The sequence below is a fragment of the Oncorhynchus gorbuscha genome, unplaced genomic scaffold (genome assembly GCF_021184085.1).
Source record: "Oncorhynchus gorbuscha isolate QuinsamMale2020 ecotype Even-year unplaced genomic scaffold, OgorEven_v1.0 Un_scaffold_3615, whole genome shotgun sequence".
NCBI classification, from domain to species: Eukaryota; Metazoa; Chordata; class Actinopteri; order Salmoniformes; family Salmonidae; genus Oncorhynchus; species Oncorhynchus gorbuscha.
Window position 1 is genome coordinate 20854 of NW_025747816.1, and position 11991 is coordinate 32844.

General features: G+C 46.6%; 1 protein-coding gene across 1 annotated transcript in view; it reads right to left on the reverse strand.

Annotated features, from left to right (window-relative positions):
• LOC124028006 (fibulin-2-like) overlaps positions 1 to 11736 on the reverse strand; it is a gene marked incomplete at its 3' end in the record, with an annotated part of 30896 nt that extends 19160 nt beyond the window's left edge. Inside the window, exon 1 of the mRNA XM_046340165.1 lies at positions 11144 to 11736. Coding sequence (XP_046196121.1) covers positions 11144 to 11614 — 471 coding nt within the window. The remainder of the gene's footprint in view (positions 1 to 11143) is intronic.
• Positions 11737 to 11991: the final 255 nt, after the last annotated feature.

The following is an 11991-nucleotide window of genomic DNA, read 5'->3' on the forward strand; positions in this document are numbered from 1 at the left end:
CCTCACAGGTAAAGGTAGATAACAGACAGATTTCACAGGTAAAGGTAGAGAGAACAAACTGACCTCACAGGTAAAGGTAGATAACAGACAGACTTCACAGGTAAAGGTAGATAACAGACAGACTTCACAGGTAAAGGTAGAGAGAACAAACTGACCTCACAGGTAAAGGTAGAGAGAACAAACTGACATCACAGGTAAAGGTAGAGAGAACAAACTGACCTCACAGGTAAAGGTAGAGAGAACAAACTGACCTCACAGGTAAAGGTAGAGAGAACAAACTGACCTCACAGGTAAAGGTAGAGAGAACAAACTGACCTCACAGGTAAAGGTAGAGAGAACAAACTGACCTCACAGGTAAAGGTAGAGAGAACAAACTGACCTCACAGGTAAAGGTAGAGAGAACAAACTGACCTCACAGGTAAAGGTAGATAACAGACAGACTTCACAGGCAAAAGGTAGAGAGAACAAACTGACCTCACAGGTAAAGGTAGATAACATACAGACTTCACAGGTAAAGGTAGATAACAGACAGACTTCACAGGTAAAGGTAGATAACAGACAGACTTCACAGGCAAAAGGTAGAGAGAACAAACTGACCTCACAGGTAAAGGTAGATAACAGACAGACTTCACAGGTAAAGGTAGAGAGAACAAACTGACCTCACAGGTAAAGGTAGATAACAGACAGACCTCACAGAAAAAGGTAGATAACAGACAGACTTCACAGGTAAAGGTAGAGAGAACAAACTGACCTCACAGGTAAAGGTAGAGAGAACAAACTGACCTCACAGGTAAAGGTAGATAACAGACAGGCTTCACAGGTAAAGGTAGAGAGAACAAACTGACCTCACAGGTAAAGGTAGAGAGAACAAACTGACCTCACAGGTAAAGGTAGATAACAGACATACTTCACAGGCAAAAGGTTGAGAGAACAAACTGACCTCACAGGTAAAGGTAGATAACAGACAGACCTCACAGAAAAAGGTAGATAACAGACAGACTTCACAGGTAAAGGTAGAGAGAACAAACTGACCTCACAGGTAAAGGTAGAGAGAACAAACTGACCTCACAGGTAAAGGTAGAGAGAACAAACTGACCTCACAGGTAAAGGTAGATAACAGACAGACTTCACAGGTAAAGGTAGAGAGAACAAACTGACCTCACAGGTAAAGGTAGAGAGAACAAACTGACCTCACAGGTAAAGGTAGATAACAGACAGACTTCACAGGTAAAGGTAGAGAGAACAAACTGACCTCACAGGTAAAGGTAGATAACAGACAGACTTCACAGATAAAGGTAGATAACAGACAGACTTCACAGGCAAAAGGTAGAGAGAACAAACTAACCTCACAGGTAAAGGTAGATAACATACAGACTTCACAGGTAAAGGTAGATAACAGACAGACTTCACAGGTAAAGGTAGATAACAGACAGACTTCACAGGCAAAAGGTAGAGAGAACAAACTGACCTCACAGGTAAAGGTAGATAACAGACAGACTTCACAGGTAAAGGTAGAGAGAACAAACTGACCTCACAGGTAAAGGTAGATAACAGACAGACCTCACAGAAAAAGGTAGATAACAGACAGACTTCACAGGTAAAGGTAGAGAGAACAAACTGACCTCACAGGTAAAGGTAGACAGAACAAACTGACCTCACAGGTAAAGGTAGATAACAGACAGGCTTCACAGGTAAAGGTAGAGAGAACAAACTGACCTCACAGGTAAAGGTAGAGAGAACAAACTGACCTCACAGGTAAAGGTAGATAACAGACAGACTTCACAGGTAAAGGTAGAGAGAACAAACTGACCTCACAGGTATGGGTAGAGAGAACAAACTGACCTCACAGGTAAAGGTAGAGAGAACAAACTGACCTCACAGGTAAAGGTAGATAACAGACAGATTTCACAGGTAAAGGTAGAGAGAACAAACTGACCTCACAGGTAAAGGTAGATAACAGACAGACTTCACAGGTAAAGGTAGATAACAGACAGACTTCACAGGTAAAGGTAGAGAGAACAAACTGACCTCACAGGTAAAGGTAGAGAGAACAAACTGACCTCACAGGTAAAGGTAGATAACAGACAGACTTCACAGGTAAAGGTAGATAACAGACAGACTTCACAGGTAAAGGTAGAGAGAACAAACTGACCTCACAGGTAAAGGTAGAGAGAACAAACTGACCTCACAGGTAAAGGTAGAGAGAACAAACTGACCTCACAGGTAAAGGTAGAGAGAACAAACTGACCTCACAGGTAAAGGTAGAGAGAACAAACTGACCTCACAGGTAAAGGTAGAGAGAACAAACTGACCTCACAGGTAAAGGTAGATAACAGACAGACTTCACAGGCAAAAGGTAGAGAGAACAAACTGACCTCACAGGTAAAGGTAGATAACATACAGACTTCACAGGTAAAGGTAGATAACAGACAGACTTCACAGGTAAAGGTAGATAACAGACAGACTTCACAGGCAAAAGGTAGAGAGAACAAACTGACCTCACAGGTAAAGGTAGAGAGAACAAACTGACCTCACAGGTAAAGGTAGATAACAGACAGATTTCACAGGTAAAGGTAGAGAGAACAAACTGACCTCACAGGTAAAGGTAGATAACAGACAGACTTCACAGGTAAAGGTAGATAACAGACAGACTTCACAGGTAAAGGTAGAGAGAACAAACTGACCTCACAGGTAAAGGTAGAGAGAACAAACTGACATCACAGGTAAAGGTAGAGAGAACAAACTGACCTCACAGGTAAAGGTAGAGAGAACAAACTGACCTCACAGGTAAAGGTAGAGAGAACAAACTGACCTCACAGGTAAAGGTAGAGAGAACAAACTGACCTCACAGGTAAAGGTAGATAACAGACAGACTTCACAGGTAAAGGTAGAGAGAACAAACTGACCTCACAGGTAAAGGTAGAGAGAACAAACTGACCTCACAGGTAAAGGTAGAGAGAACAAACTGACCTCACAGGTAAAGGTAGAGAGAACAAACTGACCTCACAGGTAAAGGTAGAGAGAACAAACTGACCTCACAGGTAAAGGTAGAGAGAACAAACTGACCTCACAGGTAAAGGTAGAGAGAACAAACTGACCTCACAGGTAAAGGTAGATAACAGACAGACTTCACAGGTAAAGGTAGAGAGAACAAACTGACCTCACAGGTAAAGGTAGAGAGAACAAACTGACCTCACAGGTAAAGGTAGATAACAGACAGACCTCACAGAAAAAGGTAGATAACAGACAGACTTCACAGGTAAAGGTAGAGAGAACAAACTGACCTCACAGGTAAAGGTAGAGAGAACAAACTGACCTCACAGGTAAAGGTAGAGAGAACAAACTGACCTCACAGGTAAAGGTAGAGAGAACAAACTGACCTCACAGGTAAAGGTAGAGAGAACAAACTGAACTCACAGGTAAAGGTAGAGAGAACAAACTGACCTCACAGGTAAAGGTAGAGAGAACAAACTGACCTCACAGGTAAAGGTAGAGAGAACAAACTGACCTCACAGGTAAAGGTAGAGAGAACAAACTGACCTCACAGGTAAAGGTAGAGAGAACAAACTGACCTCACAGGTAAAGGTAGATAACAGACAGACTTCACAGGTAAAGGTAGAGAGAACAAACTGACCTCACAGGTAAAGGTAGATAACAGACAGACTTCACAGGTAAAGGTAGATAACAGACAGACTTCACAGGTAAAGGTAGATAACAGACAGACTTCACAGGTAAAGGTAGAGAGAACAAACTGACCTCACAGGTAAAGGTAGAGAGAACAAACTGACATCACAGGTAAAGGTAGAGAGAACAAACTGACCTCACAGGTAAAGATAGATAACAGACAGGCTTCACAGGTAAAGGTAGAGAGAACAAACTGACCTCACAGGTAAAGGTAGAGAGAACAAACTGACCTCACAGGTAAAGGTAGATAACAGACAGACTTCACAGGTAAAGGTAGATAACAGACAGACTTCACAGGTAAAGGTAGAGAGAACAAACTGACCTCACAGGTAAAGGTAGATAACAGACAGACTTCACAGGTAAAGGTAGAGAGAACAAACTGACCTCACAGGTAAAGGTAGATAACAGACAGACTTCACAGGTAAAGGTAGATAACAGACAGACTTCACAGGTAAAGGTAGAGAGAACAAACTGACCTCACAGGTAAAGGTAGAGAGAACAAACTGACATCACAGGTAAAGGTAGAGAGAACAAACTGACCTCACAGGTAAAGGTAGAGAGAACAAACTGACCTCACAGGTAAAGGTAGAGAGAACAAACTGACCTCACAGGTAAAGGTAGAGAGAACAAACTGACCTCACAGGTAAAGGTAGAGAGAACAAACTGACCTCACAGGTAAAGGTAGAGAGAACAAACTGACCTCACATGTAAAGGTAGAGAGAACAAACTGACCTCACAGGTAAAGGTAGATAACAGACAGACTTCACAGGTAAAGGTAGAGAGAACAAACTGACCTCACAGGTAAAGGTAGAGAGAACAAACTGACCTCACAGGTAAAGGTAGAGAGAACAAACTGACCTCACAGGTAAACGTAGATAACAGACAGACTTCACAGGTAAAGGTAGATAACAGACAGACTTCACAGGTAAAGGTAGAGAGAACAAACTGACCTCACAGGTAAAGGTAGATAACAGACAGACTTCACAGGTAAAGGTAGATAACAGACAGACTTCACAGGTAAAGGTAGAGAGAACAAACTGACCTCACAGGTAAAGGTAGAGAGAACAAACTGACCTCACAGGTAAAGGTAGATAACAGACAGACTTCACAGGTAAAGGTAGATAACAGACAGACTTCACAGGTAAAGGTAGAGAGAACAAACTGACCTCACAGGTAAAGGTAGAGAGAACAAACTGACCTCACAGGTAAAGGTAGAGAGAACAAACTGACCTCACAGGTAAAGGTAGAGAGAACAAACTGACCTCACAGGTAAAGGTAGAGAGAACAAACTGACCTCACAGGCAAAAGGTAGAGAGAACAAACTGACCTCACAGGTAAAGGTAGATAACATACAGACTTCACAGGTAAAGGTAGATAACAGACAGACTTCACAGGTAAAGGTAGATAACAGACAGACTTCACAGGCAAAAGGTAGAGAGAACAAACTGACCTCACAGGTAAAGGTAGAGAGAACAAACTGACCTCACAGGTAAAGGTAGATAACAGACAGATTTCACAGGTAAAGGTAGAGAGAACAAACTGACCTCACAGGTAAAGGTAGAGAGAACAAACTGACCTCACAGGTAAAGGTAGAGAGAACAAACTGACCTCACAGGTAAAGGTAGAGAGAACAAACTGACCTCACAGGTAAAGGTAGAGAGAACAAACTGACCTCACAGGTAAAGGTAGAGAGAACAAACTGACCTCACAGGTAAAGGTAGAGAGAACAAACTGACCTCACAGGTAAAGGTAGAGAGAACAAACTGACCTCACATGTAAAGGTAGAGAGAACAAACTGACCTCACAGGTAAAGGTAGATAACAGACAGACTTCACAGGTAAAGGTAGAGAGAACAAACTGACCTCACAGGTAAAGGTAGAGAGAACAAACTGACCTCACAGGTAAAGGTAGAGAGAACAAACTGACCTCACAGGTAAAGGTAGAGAGAACAAACTGACCTCACAGGTAAACGTAGATAACAGACAGACTTCACAGGTAAAGGTAGATAACAGACAGACTTCACAGGTAAAGGTAGAGAGAACAAACTGACCTCACAGGTAAAGGTAGATAACAGACAGACTTCACAGGTAAAGGTAGATAACAGACAGACTTCACAGGTAAAGGTAGAGAGAACAAACTGACCTCACAGGTAAAGGTAGAGAGAACAAACTGACCTCACAGGTAAAGGTAGAGAGAACAAACTGACCTCACAGGTAAAGGTAGAGAGAACAAACTGACCTCACAGGTAAAGGTAGAGAGAACAAACTGACCTCACAGGTAAAGGTAGATAACAGACAGACTTCACAGGTAAAGGTAGATAACAGACAGACCTCACAGGTAAAGGTAGAGAGAACAAACTGACCTCACAGGTAAAGGTAGAGAGAACAAACTGACCTCACAGGTAAACGTAGATAACAGACAGACTTCACAGGTAAAGGTAGATAACAGACAGACTTCACAGGTAAAGGTAGAGAGAACAAACTGACCTCACAGGTAAAGGTAGATAACAGACAGACTTCACAGGTAAAGGTAGATAACAGACAGACTTCACAGGTAAAGGTAGAGAGAACAAAGTGACCTCACAGGTAAAGGTAGATAACAGACAGACTTCACAGGTAAAGGTAGATAACAGACAGACTTCACAGGTAAAGGTAGAGAGAACAAACTGACCTCACAGGTAAAGGTAGAGAGAACAAACTGACCTCACAGGTAAAGGTAGAGAGAACAAACTGACCTCACAGGTAAAGGTAGATAACAAACTGACCTCACAGGTAAAGGTAGAGAGAACAAACTGACCTCACAGGTAAAGGTAGATAACAGACAGACTTCACAGGTAAAGGTAGAGAGAACAAACTGACCTCACAGGTAAAGGTAGATAACAGACAGACTTCACAGGTAAAGGTAGATAACAGACAGACTTCACAGGTAAAGGTAGAGAGAACAAACTGACCTCACAGGTAAAGGTAGAGAGAACAAACTGACCTCACAGGTAAAGGTAGAGAGAACAAACTGACCTCACAGGTAAAGGTAGAGAGAAAAAACTGACCTCACAGGTAAAGGTAGATAACAGACAGACTTCACAGGTAAAGGTAGATAACAGACAGACTTCACAGGTAAAGGTAGAGAGAACAAACTGACCTCACAGGTAAAGGTAGAGAGAACAAACTGACCTCACAGGTAAAGGTAGATAACAGACAGACTTCACAGGTAAAGGTAGATAACAGACAGACTTCACAGGTTGTATCACATTTTTCACTTCATTTTCATTACAGTACAACGGTTTGATTTGTTTGATCGTAGCTAGCTACTTAGCTAGCTACATAGCCGTCTTTGTATCAAAGATAATTGTGTAGTCTAGAGCGATTTTCTAGGTTCGCTAGCCATCTATTGTCGTTCTTTTAACGCAACGTAACGTAAACAACACTGCTAGCTAGCCTGCTAGCCCCCGAATAGCAACACTGCAGAAACTATTACACTCAACGGAACGACTTGATTAGTGTAGTGTCAACAACGCGCCCACTGCCAGCTGGCCTACTTCAGCAGTACTGTATCATTTTAATCATTTTAGTCAATAAGATTCTTGCTACGTAGCTTAACTTTCTGAACATTCGAGACGTGTAGTCCACTTGTCATTCCAATCTCCTTTGCATTAGCGTAGCCTCTTCTGTAGCCTGTCAACTATGTGTCGGTTTATCCCTGTTCTCTCCTCTCTGCACAGACCATACAAACGCTCCTCACCGCGTGGCCGCGGCCACCCTACTCTGGTGGTCCCAGCGCGCACGACCCACGTGGAGTTCCAGGTCTCCGGTAGCCTCTGGAACTGCCAATCTGCGGTCAACAAGGCAGAGTTCATCTCAGCCCATGCCTCCCTCCAGTCCCTCGACTTCTTGGCCCTGACGGAAACATGGATCACCACAGACAACACTGCTACTCCTACTGCTCTCTCTTCGTCCGCCCACGTGTTCTCGCACACCCGAGAGCGTCTGGTCAGCGGGGTGGTGGCACCGGGATCCTCATCTCTCCCAAGTGGTCATTCTCTCTTTCTCCCCTTACCCATCTGTCTATCGCCTCCTTTGAATTCCATGCTGTCACAGTTACTAGCCCTTTCAAGCTTAACATCCTTATCATTTATCGCCCTCCAGGTTCCCTCGGAGAGTTCATCAATGAGCTTGATGCCTTGATAAGCTCCTTTCCTGAGGACGGCTCACCTCTCACAGTTCTGGGCGACTTTAACCTCCCCACGTCTACCTTTGACTCTTTCCTCTCTGCCTCCTTCTTTCCACTCCTCTCCTCTTTTGACCTCACCCTCTCACCTTCCCCCCTACTCACAAGGCAGGCAATACGCTCGACCTCATCTTTACTAGATGCTGTTCTTCCACTAACCTCATTGCAACTCCCCTCCAAGTCTCCGACCACTGCCTTGTATCCTTTTCCCTCTCGCTCTCATCCAACACCTCCCACACTGCCCCTACTCGGATGGTATCGCGCCGTCCCAACCTTCGCTCTCTCTCCCCCGCTACTCTCTCCTCTTCCATCCTATCATCTCTTCCCTCCGCTCAAACCTTCTCCCACCTATCTCCTGATTCTGCCTCCTCAACCCTCCTCTCCTCCCTCTCTGCATCCCTTGACTCTCTATGTCCCCTATCCTCCAGGCCGGCTCGGTCCTCCCCTCCCGCTCCGTGGCTCGATGACTCATTGCGAGCTCACAGAACAGGGCTCCGGGCAGCCGAGCGGAAATGGAGGAAAACTCGCCTCCCTGCGGACCTGGCATCCTTTCACTCCCTCCTCTCTACATTTTCCTCCTCTGTCTCTGCTGCTAAAGCCACTTTCTACCACGCTAAATTCCAAGCTTCTGCCTCCAACCCTAGGAAGCTCTTTGCCACCTTCTCCTCCCTCCTGAATCCTCCGCCCCCTCCCCCCCTCCTCCCTCTCTGCAGATGACTTCGTCAACCATTTTGAAAAGAAGGTCGACGACATCCGATCCTCGTTTGCTAAGTCAAACGACACCGCTGGTTCTGCTCACACTGCCCTACCCTGTGCTCTGACCTCTTTCTCCCCTCTCTCTCCAGATGAAATCTCGCGTCTTGTGACGGCCGGCCGCCCAACAACCTGCCCGCTCGACCCTATCCCCTCCTCTCTTCTCCAGACCATTTCCGGAGACCTTCTCCCTTACCTCACCTCGCTCATCAACTCATCCCTGACCGTTGGCTACGTCCCTTCCGTCTTCAAGAGAGCGAGAGTTGCACCCCTTCTGAAAAAACCTACACTCGATCCCTCCGATGTCAACAATTACAGACCAGTATCCCTTCTTTCTTTTCTCTCCAAAACTCTTGAACGTGCCGTCCTTGGCCAGCTCTCCCGCTATCTCTCTCTGAATGACCTTCTTGATCCAAATCAGTCAGGTTTCAAGACTAGTCACTCAACTGAGACTGCTCTCCTCTGTATCACGGAGGCGCTCCGCACTGCTAAAGCTAACTCTCTCTCCTCTGCTCTCATCCTTCTAGATCTATCGGCTGCCTTCGATACTGTGAACCATCAGATCCTCCTCTCCACCCTCTCCGAGTTGGGCATCTCCGGCGCGGCCCACGCTTGGATTGCGTCCTACCTGACAGGTCGCTCCTACCAGGTGGCGTGGCGAGAATCTGTCTCCTCACCACGCGCTCTCACCACTGGTGTCCCCCAGGGCTCTGTTCTTGGCCCTCTCCTATTCTCGCTATACACCAAGTCACTTGGCTCTGTCATAACCTCACATGGTCTCTCTTATCATTGCTATGCAGACGACACACAATTAATCTTCTCCTTTCCTCCTTCTGATGACCAGGTGGCGAATCGCATCTCTGCATGTCTGGCAGACATATCAGTGTGGATGACGGATCACCACCTCAAGCTGAACCTCGGCAAGACGGAGCTGCTCTTCCTCCCGGGGAAGGACTGCCCGTTCCATGATCTCGCCATCACGGTTGACAACTCCATTGTGTCCTCCTCCCAGAGCGCCAAGAACCTTGGCGTGATCCTGGACAACACCCTGTCGTTCTCAACTAACATCAAGGCGGTGGCCCGTTCCTGTAGGTTCATGCTCTACAACATCCGCAGAGTACGACCCTGCCTCACACAGGAAGCGGCGCAGGTCCTAATCCAGGCACTTGTCATCTCCCGTCTGGATTACTGCAACTCGCTGTTGGCTGGGCTCCCTGCCTGTGCCATTAAACCCCTTCAACTCATCCAGAACGCCGCAGCCCGTCTGGTGTTCAACCTTCCCAAGTTCTCTCACGTCACCCCGCTCCTCCGTTCTCTCCACTGGCTTCCAGTTGAAGCTCGCATCCGCTACAAGACCATGGTGCTTGCCTACGGAGCTGTGAGGGGAACGGCACCTCAGTACCTCCAGGCTCTGATCAGGCCCTACACCCAAACAAGGGCACTGCGTTCATCCACCTCTGGCCTGCTCGCCTCCCTACCACTGAGGAAGAACAGCTCCCGCTCAGCCCAGTCAAAACTGTTCGCTGCCCTGGCCCCCCAATGGTGGAACAAACTCCCTCACGACGCCAGGACAGCGGAGTCAATCACCACCTTCCGGAGACACCTGAAACCCCACCTCTTTAAGGAATACCTAGGATAGGTTAAGTAATCCCTCTCACCCCACCCCCCCTAAGTTTTAGATGCACTATTGTTAAGTGACTGTCCCACTGGATGTCATAAGGTGATTGCACCAATTTGTAAGTCGCTCTGGATAAGAGCGTCTGCTAAATGACTTAAATGTAAATGTAAATGTAACAGGTAAAGGTAGAGAGAACAAAGTGACCTCACAGGTAAAGGTAGATAACAGACAGACTTCACAGGTAAAGGTAGATAACAGACAGACTTCACAGGTAAAGGTAGAGAGAACAAACTGACCTCACAGGTAAAGGTAGAGAGAACAAACTGACCTCACAGGTAAAGGTAGAGAGAACAAACTGACCTCACAGGTAAAGGTAGAGAGAACAAACTGACCTCACAGGTAAAGGTAGAGAGAACAAACTGACCTCACAGGTAAAGGTAGAGAGAACAAACTGACCTCACAGGTAAAGGTAGATAACAGACAGACCTCACAGGTAAAGGTAGAGAGAACAAACTGACCTCACAGGTAAAGGTAGAGAGAACAAACTGACCTCACAGGTAAAGGTAGAGAGAACAAACTGACCTCACAGGTAAAGGTAGAGAGAACAAACTGACCTCACAGGTAAAGGTAGAGAGAACAAACTGACCTCACAGGTAAAGGTAGAGAGAACAAACTGACCTCACAGGTAAAGTTGGATAACAGACAGACTTCACAGGTAAAGGTAGATAACAGACAGACTTCACAGGTAAAGGTAGAGAGAACAAACTGACCTCACAGGTAAAGGTAGAGAGAACAAACTGACCTCACAGGTAAAGGTAGATAACAGACAGACTTCACAGGTAAAGGTAGAGAGAACAAACTGACCTCACAGGCAACAAGGTGAAAGGAGTGTCCGGCCTCGTACTTCTGGTTGTCATGGACACAGCCGATACGGTCGCAGGTGACACAGCCGTCAGCCGGCTCAGACACCTCGATGCAGTTAGCAGGGACGTCAGGACAGGGCATGAAGTGACAGCCAATCCGTCCGCCACCTTCCGGGCACGAACACTCCGTACTCCCGAAGTCCACGAAGTAGGACTGCCCCTCGGGAACATGACCATTCTTAAAGCCAGCATGGACACAGTCGTAGTACTGGTAGCCCTCACAGGTACACCCAATCTGAACGCAGGTAGTACAGCAAGCCCCAGCTTCCAGCCGCTCCTCAATACAGTTACTCAGATCAGGGCAGTCTACACCTGTACAGTCCTTCTGGCCCAGGCTACCACTCACACTCAGCAGGAGGAGGACAAGGGCACTGTGACGTAATGTCTGTTCAACTGGTGGGGGACCAGCCATGATGAAACCAGATGGATTGAAAGCAATGAGAGTGAAGATGTTTTTCACAGTGTTTTGAGGTTTAGCTTTGTAGTCCTCCTCAAGGATTCAGACACACTCTCTCTGTTCTCAGGGATCACTACCACTCTACAGAGAAAAAGAGAGGGAGACAGAGGGGTGGAGGGAGGGGGTGGAGGGAGGGAAATAGAGGGAGACAGAGGGGGGGTGGAGGGAGGGTGGAGGGAGGGGGGAAGAGAGGGAGACAGAGAGGGGTGGAGGGAGGGAAAGAGAGGGAGACAGAGAGGGGTGGAGGGAGGGAAAGAGAGGGAGACAGAGGGGGGTGGAGGGAGGGGGGAGAGAGGGAGACAGAGGGGGGGTGGAGGGAGGGAAAGAGAGGG